Source organism: Cupressus sempervirens, chromosome 10 (assembly GCF_028749045.1).
Source record: "Cupressus sempervirens isolate cs-2001-9-10 chromosome 10, ASM2874904v1, whole genome shotgun sequence".
Classification (NCBI taxonomy): Eukaryota; Viridiplantae; Streptophyta; class Pinopsida; order Cupressales; family Cupressaceae; genus Cupressus; species Cupressus sempervirens.
In genome coordinates, this window is record NC_143127.1 from 257,133,520 (window position 1) to 257,149,431 (window position 15,912).

Below are 15,912 nucleotides of genomic sequence, written 5' to 3' on the forward strand. Positions count from 1 at the left end.
ACATGCAAGTTTAATGAATATTTATCTCTGAAATGGAGGAGTTGGAAAATATTCTAACGATGGCCATGTTTGGAATCTTTGTTCCAAGATTTAAGGTATTTTGAGTGATCCAAAATTCTTTACTTTTATAGTGCAGGGAGAGTGGAAAGGCAGCTCAAAATGGAGTGAGATAGTGGATCCTTTGAATGGACAGAAATTCATTGCCGTACCAGATCCTTCTGCAGCTGAGATTAAAGTGAGTGTAGTGATCTACAACATTTAGTAAAAATATCTCCACCATCTTCCTGCACAATTTTGCCCTTACTTTCTTTGTAATATTAGATGAAGCCTGATTTTTTCAATCACTAAGGTGCTCTACCTTTGCACTTGAACAGTAATATATGTTTATCTTATAGCTATTCTGTGATAGATTTTTGAAACATAACTTGGGTTGGATTGTTAAGACCTTTATTGCAATATTATATATTCAAGAAATCTAATATTCCTCTTTTCCTTTCTTGTTGCCCTCTGTTTCATGATGTTGTCTGCAGCCATTTATTGAGAGCTTGCGTTCATGCCCTAAACATGGATTACACAATCCATTAAAAAATCCTGAAAGGTGTGTTACTAAAACTTTCAGAAATATCTTTGATTGCTTTCATGTTGTGTGTATAAATAATGTTCTAGAATTAGAAGATAGAATGTGTATATCGTCTGCATTTTGCATTCATGTATTTTCAAAAGGTGTAAATGCTTTTGACCTGGAGATGAAGTGGCGAGGTCATGAACGGGAGACCTTATCCACACACACACACACACAACTTAAGTATCAAATTTTGCCAATACAAACATGTATTTTGTAGTTTTTAAAGAGGGATCTCAAAGTTAGAACATATCTATTACTTATGTTTAGGAGCTTTCTATTTGCGGATTTTTGCTGTCTTTAAGAATGAGTGTACCTCAAAGACCTGCCCTGTCACAATTAAAAGTGAAGATTGGGGACATCTGCTCATTTTGGAATTTTGTGGGGATGCCTAGATGTCTTCAGGGTCTCTTGAATGTCTTGGAGATTTCAAAATCTCCTTGACAGTTGTAATGTCCCCTTTCTATCTTGTCCTAGAACTTTGCCGTGAAATCACAATTGAACAAGATTAGGATTATGGCTTATCATACATAGGTTTTTCTTCAATTGTGTAGTCCATAATCCTAAATCTTGTAACATAGTTAGTATGCATTTATAATCATAATGTCGTAGTTAGACTTCTTTAGAAACAAAAACAAACAAATCAATAGGGTAATAAATTTAACATTAAGGTGATCCAATCTTAGAATTGTAGAGTGATTTGGTGAGGTGGCCTAGAAAATTCCCACCCTAAGCCCAAGAGTGGATACATTATTCCCTCGTGCCCTCATGTGGCGCTTTCCGTACATATGAGGGGTGCTACCTAGTGAGGGGTCCTATCACCATTCTGCTCCATCTCTAACATCCTACCCTAGGCCCAAAAATGATACATTATTTCCCCTTGGCCTCATATGGCCCTTGCCATACATATGACATGGGCTATCCAATGTAGGTTCCTATCACTGTTCTCTTCTATCTTTGGCCTCCTACCATAGGCCCAAGAGTAGATAAAATATTTCCCCTTGGCCTTATGTGGCCCTTGTGATGCATATGGGGTGGGCTACCTAGAGTCGGGTTCTATCACCATTCTTATAATCGTGATTACATCAATTTCCCCATCAGGTTTAATTATAGCAATTTGAGAATACACATAACATCTTATGCATACTTTCTATATTAAATCTTTACATCATTAATGTGCATACTATTGCTAAATGAAGTGATTTTAAGTTCCTATTAGATTATTGATATGCGTATTATATGTATACACACGCATACAAACATACACATACATGTATATACATGTGCATATGCATAGGCATGGACGTAGACATATGCATATCCATATCCATGTGATTACTCATTGTAATCTAGATATCTATAATACACAAAGCCCAACTAATGATCACGTAATTACTTACTATCCAATATTAATATCAAATAACACCCAGATTTTGATAGATTGATTCTATTCCTTTATTTTCTTCTTTTCTATTTCTCCCTGCCAATGATGCCCAAGAAGAGAGATAGTCTTATTAAATACCTTTTAAAAATCAAAGGCTTGCAATGGTTGAATTCCATGAGGTATGCCTTATCATGGTTTACACCACTTAGTTTGCTGACTATTCTTAATCATTGCCATGATATTATGTTTTAATCAAAGTAACGAGACTTGGACCCGACCTAGACTTGGCAAGGGTAACTCGACTTGTGACCCAGCTCGAACTCCCCTGTGACAGGACCCAACAAAGTGACAAAACCCTTGAAATTTAGAGATTTTTTAGGATTTAAAGAAATTCCATGCATCCATTATTGAATAAAGCTTAAAGACACAATAACATCATGAAATAGAAGGTGATTTGATCACATACATAACATACATTGATTACATAAGTACAAAGGTAAATTTTAGATGTATTAAGAAAAATTTGAAAACAAAAATTAAAAATCAGACAAGTTAGATGAGTCAACCGAGTAGTTGAGTGGGTGAGTCACCCCAATTGACCCACCAAGTCAGGGTTACGGGTCATTTTGACCCAGCCAAGGTAACTCTACTTGCTGACCCAGACGACTCGCCTGACTTGCCGTGACCCACCGAGTTAGGGTCATGGGTCATTTTGACCTAGCCAAGGTAACTCAACTCGCTGACCCAGACGACTCGCCTGACTCGCGGCGAGTCTTGTTACTATGGTTCTAATTACTATACGGTGCATCTCTATGGTTTAATTGTGGCCAAGGAAAATTTTGAAGTGTTGCATTAAGATAATTTTCTTAAGGGTGAATTGATGATGGGGCTTTCCTCTTTGCAGTATGGGCCTCTTAAAAGGCTATGACAATGTTCTTTTTTAACGCCATCTTCTTAGCAAGGTGTTTAGTTCTTCATATCAATTATCCGAATTGGCCAAGACACACTTGTTCTACACTACTTATCAATGCTGAGATAATATATGTTCGTTAGTGAGCATTAACTATCTCATGCTGTCTCTGTTATTATCCCTTATTTCAGCTACCCTCTTGATAGCTGTTTGGTTTATAAATTCTTCAATAGTACCGCCGGACTTTGGTAAATTGAGTTCACTACCTATGACTAGAATCATATTAAATAGTCTTAATAGTTTTGTTCTATTGTGGGATGGTTTTGGAGGTTTCATAGTTAGGGTTTCAGGTAGGAGACGTAATAGTCCCCCTCTCCCAAAATTGCTCGCCCTCGTGCAATGATCATGTAACCACCTTCCGTTGTGCTACTTTGGTAATATATATGTTATCTTGAATGTGAGTTATGATCAATGGTAGAAACTTGCAAAACTATAACTTAAAGTTTTCTTTCGTCTTTCAGAGGAGAAGATCAAGGCTGTACAGTGATGTCAATCAAAGTAAATTAATATCTTATTCAACCTAATATAGGGCATATACAATGAAAACGTGAAGTATACACATAAATGCATGAAGACAAAGTATAACTTTAAAAACAGATTTAATTGTATTAACAGTACACAGAAAAAATAGAGTTTATGAATGCTATAAAAAGCGTTCACTAAAAAGAAAAGTTGTCTAAATTAAAACATCTAAAAGTAGATTGGAGTAAGATAACTAAAAATATAGCCTAGATGACCATTAACTAATGTTCTATAATAACAAGCTAAATAGAACAAGAACCGAGGATGCGAAAAATATTCTAGTACCCTTCCTTAATGGTCATTCTATCAACTACCTTGTAGAAGACAGTAAATGTCTTGTAGTCACAAATCCTTTAGAACATTTTGTTAGTTCTCAGACCCTCCCCAAATCTGCAGTATCACAAATTTAATGGCATTTTCTTCTATCATGGGACTTAGTGAGAGATAGGTGTCAAGCTTTTGTACTCATGAGCATGTTGTGATTCTCCTCATTCCCTCAAAGTTATGAAGGGTTATTTTGTTTATCCTTCTTCCCTTCTTAGAGGGGGCTTTCATCTTGGAGTGACAATAATCCTTAAAAGAGATATCCCTTCTAAGGTTGTTATGTATTCTAGAGTTACCTCTACAGTCTCATCAATTCTAGAGTTACCTCTACAATCTCATCAATAATATAATTATTTGTGGAATGGTTGGATTTACTGTCTCTACCATTATTACTCATGATTTGAATAGCTTGGAGGAGTTGATTAGCTTGAGTGTTTTGGCCATTTGTTCCATGAATTCCCTTAATTCATTGCTCATTTGATCACTCACAGTGGTGGCGAGTTTCTTTTTCTCTATTTCCAATTCTCTTTGAGCTCTTTGGCTAGTTTGTATCAACTACCTCTCACAATATGGTCGGAAAGATGCTCCAATACCACTTGTAATGTCCCCGTTCCATCTTACCCTAGAATTTTTCCTAAAATCACAATGTGCAAGATTAAAGGGTTTATCATAAATAGGGTTTTCTTCAATTGTGTAGTCCACAATTTGAAATTGTGTAGCATAGTATGCATTTATAATCATAATTTCATAGTTGGATTTATTTAGAAACAAAAATGAACAAATCAATAGAGTGCTGAATTTAACATTAAGGTGATCCAATCATAGAAGTGTAGGGTGATTTGATGAGGTGCCCTAGGAACCTTCTATCCTAGGCCCAAGAGCATATCCATTATTCCTCCTTGGCTCCTACACCATATTGGTATCAACTACCTCCACAAAGAGGTCCATAACCAAACCCAAGGAGCAATTGGATAACTTAGATTGCTACCTCCACTAAGAGGCCCATAACCAAACACAAGTAGGGAGATGAGTCAAATGTATGTTGTCAAGACACCTAGAGCCCTTTGACAAACTCCAAGACTCTTATATGCCCAACCCCGATAGGCAAATCATACTCGTCTCTTTTTGTAGAATTCTGCAATTAGACCTAGTAGGAGACCTCATTAGAATTAGCCCTCCTAAATTGGATTTTCCTTTCCCTTGTGAATTTCTTCTGAATAACCACCTAACAAATTGTGGATGTGGATATCCTTTTGGGAGTCCTAAGAAACTTCAAAGATTTGGATGTGGATTTCTTCTTTGACTAGGTCATATGCTTGTGTGAATTAGCCCTAACTAGGCTTAGTTGAGCACTTATTGAAGCAACCCCACTTTTCTTGAGGGATTTGTTCAAACCAATGGTTGAAGCAATGCTGCCACACTATATTGGCTCCTAACTAGTCCTTGGTTAAAGTCTACCAATTTGCTTCTTACTTCTAAGATTGTTTTTATATCAATTTCCTATCCACAACTATGAGTTTACCTGGCCAAGACTCACTATTTCTCCGGACTCCCTTTGATTTTTGAAACCAAACCTTTTGTGACATGGAGATGAATAACTCTACTACTGATCCTCTACTGGCCGTTGAAAGTAAAGGGTGAACTTTTAAATTAGAGGCAAATTACTTCGGGAACCTTGTTGAACCTAGAGTTTCAAAACTTGTTGCACAAAAACCTCAATAACTTCATTCCTATTGCTTTAAATGAGATCAAATCACCACATTGGTTTAGTTAACACACACATGCATTCCTTTCAGTTGGTTCTATAAGTCTAAATACCCGTGCAAGCAATCAAGTAGCTGGAGAACATCAAAATTTGCAGAAAAACACTCTATATGCAATCGTTCAATTATCCAAAACTCACACCATAGTGCCAAATTACACAAATGATTCTTAAATAACCTCAGACCAACTTCCCCAACAATCTTTTGAACTTCCATGGTCATTGGGTGAAGTTGACTCTTCATCTTCCCAAAGTTGTCATGCAACTTTTTGACAACTTCTGCAAGAAATTGCAACTTTTGTCATCTTGTGCTCTAGACTCCACAACTTGATCAAAATTGATCATACATGACTCAAAACACCAAAACACTTAGTTAATTACATGACATTTTGGACCCGTTGACCAAGTTTGACCATGGTGGCTTATGCATGCCTACCATGCCAAATTGCCTTACAAAATGCGTCTTATTGATACCTACTTGGTCCTTCGGACGTTATTACATCCTAAGAACACCTATTACATCTTCTTCTACTCATGATATTCCATGAGACTTCAATCACTTGTTTTGCCTTCAAGGGGTGCTCCTGCACCATGAGGTGTGCTGCCTACTGCAGGTTCTTTTCACCTTCTCCTCTATTTCTAGCCTCCTACCCGAGGCCCGAGAGTGGATACATTATTACCCCTTGGCCTCTTGTGGCCCTTGCCCTACATACGAGGTGGGCTACCTAAAGCAGGTTCCTATCAGCTTTCTCTTCTATCTTTGGCCTCCTACCCTAGGCCCAAGAGCGAATACATTATTCCCCCTTTGCTTCATGTGGCCTTTGCCATGCATATGAGGTGGGCTACCTAGAGTGGGATCTTATAACCATTCTTCTAATTATGATTATTTCAATTTCCCCATCATGTTTAATTATAGTAGTTTGAAAATATACATATCGTCTTATACAAACTTTCTATATTAAATCATTACAGCATTAATACACCTATTATTGCTAAATGAAATAATTTTAAATTTCATGTTAGATTAGATAATAAAGAAGCAAAAAAAAAAAACTTATCTCAGATGGAGACAGTTTTACTAAGTTATACCATACCCCAATACCTATTTACACCAAATAGATATATGTACAAAGCTATATCCCCCAAAATATTTACATAACAGAGAATAGTGGATTGCTCACCATATACAAAACCACATGTTCAGAACATCATTATAAGATTTGGAAACAAAAACTAGCCCCGTGCTCCAATTATTTTATTACTAACTTTGGCTTGATCACAGTCAAATGCTCCAATAGGTGGTTCAACTGCATGTTTAATACTGATAATGTTTTCCCATTAGGGACTACTTTTTTCTCTGTCTAATGTAATCTTTTGTTCTACTTCTATATGTTAATTCCCTTTTCTTTGGTAAATTGTTTCAGAGCATCCAAATCGTCCCGGTTCAACATATCACTGCATGTATCAAAGTATTGAGAAGACTATATGTCTTCTTTATAAATTATCATTGCTCCTTTTCGGACTGGTATCATAAACACGTCCTAAGGAATATCCAACATTGTAGATACTTGGGACATGATGTAAAACTAAATAAGATTCCTCTTGCTGTCCTGAAAAACTTCCTCATTGCTCTGCTTCCAAGGATACCAAAGAACATTAGAAAGAGCAAACCAAAATTTGTTAAGCTTAAGATCAAAAGCTTAACAAATTGGTGGTTCTTTGAATCAACTCCACTTTTTTCAGGAATGATTGTATGGGAAAAATAACTACTTGCAGTTTAACAAAAAGTACCTACTGCTGCAGTAATACCGGTTGGTCAGTAGTTGACATAAGAACAACTGCTAAGACAACAATTATATCTGGTTGATTAACAATAAGAACCCAAAGTCTCTTACAATTAATCCGTTTTGATGAGAAAATCGAATAGATAACAAGGTGCAAGTCTCTTCCTAACCATCCAAGTTGAAATAATATACCCTAAGTTGAAGTGCAAAGTCTTTAATTGCGAGTACTTACAGTCACTATCAAATTATAACAATTATGTTTCCACAAGCTCAAAGTCTTCAAGAGACCAAATTGAACGCTCAAATGCTCCACATAAATAAATTATAAACTCAATCAAAGATAAATTGATCAATGTAGCATAAGAATACAAAGATCAACTTCAAGTTTCACAACACAAAATTTGAGAACACCTGCTTCTTTATTCAGTTCAGATTTTTTTTCTTTCTAGAAACACAGTTTTCAAGTTACAAGCAACTTCAGCATAGTCCTGTTGCATAAAACAAATGAAGATTATTTACAATGAACTCTCTCCTTCATATAGGAAAAGAAGAGAGGGAAAGGTGGAGAAGGAAGGGAAACCCTCAACCACTTTGGCTTAGTCTCTAACAAATTCCTACCGACTTATTCAAAGTTGCATGCCTAATACAATTGTAACTTGACTACATGAAGTGTGTATGGAGGTGCATGTTTCTTGTATTTACAAAATACATTGCCTCTACATCAAATCTGTCATAAACTACTTCTATTCTAAAAAGCATAAGAAAGAAGTGCCCAAGGCACTTAGAAGAGATCTTCACAACGTGTCCATGAATTCTATGTATTTATGCAATGACTTTTGTAGAACAGCTGCATTTGGTTCTCCTATGCTTCATGCAATAACTGATGATTTACATTTAACGTTTGCGTTCTTTGAAGTAGCACTGCCATATTCTTTTATTTTATTCATTAGATTGTAAGATTTCTGCAAATTTGTGATGTCCCCAATTTCAGATTGAGTTTTAATAGGAAATATGGATTAAATACCAATATTAGATTATTAAATTATTAGTATTATCTATTTTTAAAATAAAAATATTATTTATAATAAATAAGATAAAAAATTTAAAATATCTTTAATATATATTATTGGATATATTTAGATCTAATATATATTATAATATTAAGGTTAAATATAAATTATAATATATATAGAAATATATATCAACTATTATTATATTTTACTATACTACAATAAATATTAATATATTAAGCATTGAATAATAATCAATGTTATTACAATAATAGATAAGTCGTCTATTATTAGTTAATGGTTATCTTGTAAATATCTTAAGCTTTAGTTTGCTTTCTTTTTTTGTTTTCTCTAGAATAGAATGTTTCTATTCTTTGCGTTCATTCTTTTGTATAAATTGACCTCTCGGTCGCTGCTAATAACAAGCAAGTATTTACCAATTACCTCGTAATATGGTATCAAAGCAAATACTTCGAATTTTTTTGAAAAAATTATAATTTCTATTGAAATTATTTGTTAAGTTTTTTCAAAATTACTTCTGGTTTTAAGCAAACAACCTAGCTAGGGTTTCTGTTCGTACACCCAATCACGGCTAGGGTTTCAGTTTATGCGTCTGTTTCTTGAAAAACGTGGGTTATTGTGTCTGGTTTTTGCTAGAAAATCACGTTTTTGTTGTTGTTTTGAGACAACTTTCGGCCACTGCTACCCATGATTGAACACAAGATTTTTTAGACATCCCAACAAGCTTGCGCAATCTACAGGGATTGAAGTGCGTTTTTTGGCCTTTTTTTTTGCAACCAGGCTTTAGCTTTTTCACGCTCCTGTAATAGCGAAATGGTGTTTTTTTTTGGCTCAGGCTCCCTCTTATGCAGTCGTCTCTGGTTAAGGGAGTCATTCTGAAACAAAAATCGAACATTTTTTATCAAAATCTGCCATTTTTTTTGCACATTTGATCTTCAATTCGACGGCTAGGGTTTTGCTCGAAACACTAACTTTTGGGGTCGAAAATTTTTTTTGTTTGAAGATTCTTGGTGGGTTTTTCGAGAGCTCAACTGGGTTGCTGTCCGTTTTTTGGGTGCCTCAATTTTTGTGCCTTGATTTTTGAGCCAGCGGATCCAGAAAACGACAGGAGATTCCTTCTGAGCTTTTCGAGCTCTCTTCTGGGTCACTCTCTGATTCTTTTGGGTCTTCCATATTTTTGCCTCAAAAAATGTACCTTCACAGATTTTCACAGTTTTCATTGAAAAAAGTGCCATGGCATCTCTGACGAATATTTTGCTCGAGCATAACTCCAAATTCAATGGTCGCAATAATGGAACCTGGAAGCAGCGCATCATCACAATCTTTGAATATCAGAACACCGATCAACTTGTTTTAGGTGTTACGAAGCATCCAACTTCTCCGGGTCCTAATCAAGATACATGGGATCTGAATAATCAAGAGGCAGTGATGCTTCTCAAATTATCTGTAGCTGATGATCAGCTTTCTTAGATTCCATCCGGCAAGATAGCTGCCGAAATCTGGACACATCTAAAAGGTCTTCATGAGACTTCCAACAAGAGCAGAGCCTTCTTTTTGAAAAACACTCTGTTTTCTATTGTCATGGATGAACGCACTACACTCCAGGCACACCTGAATCGGATTCAGGAAATCTGTGATCAGCTACTTGGCATTGGTCGCAAGATGGAGGAAGAGGATATTGTGGTAATCACTCTTTGGAGTTTACCAAAATCCTATGAGCATTTTATTGAGACTCTCAACATCACATCTACTAGTGTTGATCTGAAGTTCACTGATCTCTACACCCTGCTGCTTCAGCAAGATTGGTGGAAACAACAGTTCGGTAGTAGCTCCAGTTCCACCTCCATAGAGCAAGCCTTTGTTGCGAAATCCTTTTAGAAGGATAAGGGCAAGTTTCAACAACCATCTCAACAGAAGTCTTCTACTCTAGCATCCGATGGTTCTAGAAAGAACATTCAATGCAATTACTGCCACAAGTATGGTAACATGAAGGTTGATTGTCAGAAACACTTAGCTGCCCAGTCTAAGCAATTAGGTTCGCAACCCAAAGCGAATAGTGCAAAGCACTCTGAGCAGGCGAAATTTGCCTTTTACGCCTTTATGGCTAAAGGACCTGCAGATTATGTGAAGTTGTCTGCCTAGTACGTTGATTCAGGTGCCTCTCGACATTTCACTCACTGCAGAGACTGGTTTACTGACTACTAGCCTTATTAAAATTCTGTTATTTTTGGTGGCGGAGAAGAGTACACGGTTGTTGGTAAAGGCAACATTCAGATTCAGTCTGTGGGGAGGAATTTCATATTCCTTGATGTGTACTATGTTCCAGGGATGGAACTAAATCTACTCTCAGTTAGTTAGTTGCTGCAACATTCTCCACACTTGGCAGTCACCTTTAGTTCACATCAGTGCACCATCTTTGATCGAGCGACTAAGTCTACTGTTGCAGTAGGTCTTGAGGATCATGGTTTTTTCAGACTTATTGATTCTGGTGATTCTAAGGACTTAGCTATGGCTGCTTGGCGATCTTCTGTCAGCACACTTTGGCATCAGCGATATGGGCATTCAAATGTGCATTATCTCTCACAGCTTGCTCAGGATGAGCTTATTCTTGGTTTGCTAGAGATTCAGACTCAACACCATGGAGTTTGTGACGCATGTCAAGCTGGGAAGCAACATTGCACGCCTTTCCCTAGTGGCAATTCTTGGCAAGCTTCTCAGGTACTTCAGCTTGTTCATGTCAATATCTGCGGCCCTATGGCCACTCCTATTCTTGGTTCCAGGTATTTTCTGTTGTTTCTAGATGATTTCAGTAGAAAAATGTGGGTGTATTTCCTTAAAAAGAAATAAGATGCATTTACTGTATTTTATAAGTTTAAACCCTTAATTGAAAAAGAGTCTGGGAAATCTATTATTACTCTTAGATCAGACAATGGGGGGGAATTTTGTTCTAATGCTTTCTCTAGCTTCTTGGATACACATGGCATCAAACGCCAGTTAACCACACCCCACACGCCTCAACAGAACAGTGTAGCTGAACGTCGGAACAGGACAATCATCGAGATGGCTCGTTCCATGCTTGAACACGGACATGTTCCGAAGCAGTTAACACTGTAGTTTATTTGTTGAACCGGTCACCCACAGTGGTAGTCAAAGGTAAAACTCCGGAAGAGTCCTGGTCAAGTCGTAAGCTCAGAATCAGTCACCTGAAGGTTTTTGGCTCTCTTGCTTTTCTTTGGATCCCTGATGCTTCATGCATCAAGTTGGATGTCAAGAGTTAGAAACTGATGCTTGTTGGATATAGCAGTCTTCACAAAGCCTATCGCCTGATTGATGTTGAGACATCTCGTCTCATATACAACCGTGATGTAGTCTTTGATTAGCAACGAGGACCATTCATGCCTGTTTCTCCTATTCTTGATCTAGCAGACCAGCCTATGCAGGCTCATGATTTGGGAGTTCGGCTTCCATTAGGTCCACTTGATGGGAGCGCTCCAGTAGCTCCTGTAGCTCCAGTTATTCCAGTGATACTTATAAACACCTTCGTCTTCTCCTACAGGATCACCTCGCTTTGTAGATGCTTCACCTGAGTTTGATCCGGCTTCTTCTGATGAGGATCTTGCTGATCAAGCATCTCCTAGTACTACTGCTGGTCATTCTCCTATCCGGCCTAAGTGGTGGGCTAAGACACTTGTTGATCTTCGTGATGATGAGCTCATTGATGGGAGAACTGCTCGAAAAAAGAGCAAAACTACAAATTTAGTTAACTTCGCTTTTATGGCCAACATTCACAGTGTGTTTGAACCTCAAACATATTCCGAGGCTAAAGGAATTCTAGAGTGGGAACAGGCCATGACATTTGAACACCAGAGCCTGCTGAAGAACAACACTTGGGTCCTTTCTGATCTTCCACCAGGGAAGAAATCCATTGGTTGCAAATGGGTCTACAAAATCAAATACAAATCAAATGGTACTTTGGATAAGTACAAAGCTCGTTTAGTGGCAAAGGGCTTTTCTCAGCGTCAGGGCATTGATTATGAGGAGACCTTTGCTCCTACTGCAGAGATGAGCACCATCTTATTAGTCCTAGCCATGGCAACACAATTTGGCTGGAAGGTCCATTAGATGGACGTAAAGAGTGCTTTCCTAAATGGTGATCTCCATGAAGAGGTCTACATGACGTAGCCTCTTGGTTTCAAGGTTGTTGGTAAAGACCATCAGGTTCTCAGATTGGTAAAAGCTCTCTATCGTTTGAAGTAGGCCCCTTGGGCATGGTACATCAAGATTGATAAGTACCTCAGTGATCAAGGCTTCAAGAGGAGTTCTTCAGACTCAAATCTGTACATCAAGACTACAGAAGTGACATCATCCTTCTAGTTATCTATGTGGATGATCTGATCATCACTAGCAGTTCGACATCTTTGATTCAGGAAATCAAACAAAACTTATGCCCGTCTTTTGATATGATTGACCTTGGGCTCATGCATTATTGCTTAGGTGTTGAAGTTTGGCAACAGTCTTCTGGTGTATTCATCTCTCAGTCCAAATATGTCAGAGCCCTGTTAGACAAATTCCGAATGCAAGATTGCACACTTGCATCTACACCTATGGAGAAAGGTCTCAAGTTATCAACAAAGTTTGATTCTCCTTCCATTGATGATAGTACATACAAGCAACTAGTAGGCAGCCTCATCTACCTATCTACTACTAGGCCTGATATAAGCTTCACAGTCAGCTATATTTCACACTTTATGACAGCTCCTAAGGCTGATCATTGGATGGCAGCAAAGCGTGTGCTTCGTTATGTAAAGGGCACTTCAGATTATGGACTTTTGTACTCTCAGAGTTCTAATCCTAAACTCAATGGGTTCACAGATTCAGATTGGGCAGGCTCTGTTGATGATAAAAAGTCAACATCTGGATATGTGTTCAGTTTGGGATCCGGTGCAGTCACATGGACCAGCAAGAAGTAGCAAGCAGTTTTTCTCTCTTCTATAGAGGGTGAATACAGAGGGACTATTAAGGCAAGATGTGAAGCTATTTGGCTTCGTCGGATGCTTGGGGATATGCAGATGTCACCAGCAGGACCAACTACTCTGTTTGTTGATAATGAAGGCATTATCAAGTTAGCACAAAATCCAGTCTTCCATGAACGAACCAAGTATGTGGATGTTCATTGTCATTACATACGACAGTTGGTTGAAGACGGGACTATAGATCTGCAGTATGTTCCTACCATAGATCAGACTGTAGACATTCTCACCAAGCCTCTTGGTCTTGATAAGTTTGTCAAATTCAGAGGACAGCTTGGTGTGTTCGATAGATTAACCATTAAGAGAGGGTATTACAATAATAGATAAGTCATCTATTATTAGTTAATGGTTATCTTGTAAATATCTTAAGTTTTAGTTTGCTTTCGTTTTTTTGATTTCTCTAGAATAGAATGTTTCTATTCTTTGTGTTCTGTAATGTCCCCATTTTAGCAGTTGACCAAGTGTGTGTGCGTTAGCCTTGTTCTACATGGTCCCGAGGGCTAACGAAGGGTTTAATGGGATCTTGGAGTGTTTTGGCCAAGTCATTTCCAGTTTGGGCCAAAACGAAGTTGATTTACTCAGTTTCAGGCATACTTACTATTTTTAGTAAGTCGGCAAAACACAGTGCAGGTCAATTTTGGTGATTGGATTCGATACTCCTCGGTGAGAGCTTTTCGATGAGCTATCACTCGCATTATTCGGAGTCCGATTGCTAATACATTTTAATGCCTGAAGTTTTATTAAAGTAACGTCTAATTTAATTGTAAAATATTAAAGTGTTACTTTAATATTTATTTTATGGTGATGTGTACCCAAGGGAGACATAAGGGGTATTTTAATATATGTTTTATATTACACATCTTTATCCCACATTGCCCATATGAGTTGAGCGGACCCGTGGGAATAGAATAAAAGGAAGCATTTGTAGCTTCATTAGACAGGTTGAATATGAGAAGAAATTGGTGTGTGAGTTGCAGCTTTGTTCTTGGCATTTGAGGACGTCTATCCTCTCTTGTAACATTCTAGACGTCATTCCCTTGGGGTTTGGCCTTTGGAATTCTTTCTTATTGGCTTCATTATCAGGCAGTTTAGTTGCATTTCCGGCTACAAGCAGATTTGATATTTTGCTCATATCTTCTTCACTACTTGTCCGACGCTTATGCCGCTTGGAGGGAATGGTATTATGAAGGTAGTGGACTGATTGGAGGACAAAGTATTGTAGCAGCAAGTTCGTAAGCATGGGCTGGAGTATTATGACAATATTGCTGAAGTAATTAGTGAGTTGATAAATCTGCCATGTATTTGGTTTTATGAATTCTGAAAATAACATTTTATTAGCAGCAGTTCATTTCCACTTTGCATATTGTTGTAGTTTCTTTCTTGTTTATGTTGTATGATACCAATTCCATGCACGAAACACAACAAACAAATAAACGTTTGATTTCCAGAGTTATAAGGGGTTTTAAGTAGTTGAATGCAAACTGTTTGACATAATTCCTTTCAGCAATTTGGTTTAGTTTTTGGGACATTCAGGGGTGCCCATTACATGTTCATTCTTTTCTATAAATTGACCTCTCGGTCTCTGTTAATAACAAGCAAGTATTTACCAATTACCTCGTAATAAATGTAACATTAATAATCTACATATAATAAATAATATAATATAACTTATTATTTAACTATATTAAATATAATATTATCATATTACATGTATTATAAAATAACAAATAATCTTTATTAAATAAGACAAACATTATAATAAAAATAATCTTAAATATAAAATAAAATGTTAAATCTAAAGGACACAACCATTCGACACATAAGGTATGTAATGGAAGAACATGAGGAAGAGTTTAGGAGGGAATTGAAAAGAATAATAATAGTAATAAAAAGGGGATTTATTCGGTTCTTCGGAGAGATGATCAGATAGGGATCATTACATTCACCTATGTATTTCTTCAAACTTTGAATTCAAACATGAAGGAAAAAGGGATCAGAAGGAAATATTACAGAAGAATATGAATGAAAAAGGGAAAATAAATGAATGTCCAGAAGGGGACATTACAAATGGTATCGGAGCTGTGATTCTGCTAGTCTATGAGAGATATATTATACAACCGGACTGATAAAAATGATCTATAGATATAGTACAAATCATTTCTCAGATATCACAAAAATGAAAGTACAGTACAAAGTTGGTCATGGAGTCCAGGGTAAAGAAAAAGAACCACTGACATGTTGAGCAGCCCACACATCATGACATCTATAGTCAACATCGTGACTGGGAGACTGAAGAGCATGTTTATCACCACGGTAACTGAGGGAATGATGACCATATCTGATCATACTGCATGTCTTACCACTGTGAGTTGTAGGAGAAATGAAATATGCAGATGTTTCTGCAAACAAATTAGACTCTTGTCCAATTTCATGAGGTCCCCCAACTTGTTCACCATACTACTCACATTGCTTGCAACAATTCA

General features: G+C 37.2%; 1 protein-coding gene across 1 annotated transcript in view; it reads left to right on the top strand.

The window, feature by feature from the left end:
- ALDH12A1 (aldehyde dehydrogenase 12A1) overlaps positions 1-15,912 on the top strand; it is a 187,432-nt gene that overhangs the window by 39,128 nt on the left and 132,392 nt on the right. Inside the window, exons 3-4 of the mRNA XM_089807563.1 lie at positions 132-235; positions 531-598. Of these exons, the coding sequence (XP_089663689.1) occupies positions 132-235; positions 531-598 (172 nt within the window). The remainder of the gene's footprint in view (positions 1-131; positions 236-530; positions 599-15,912) is intronic.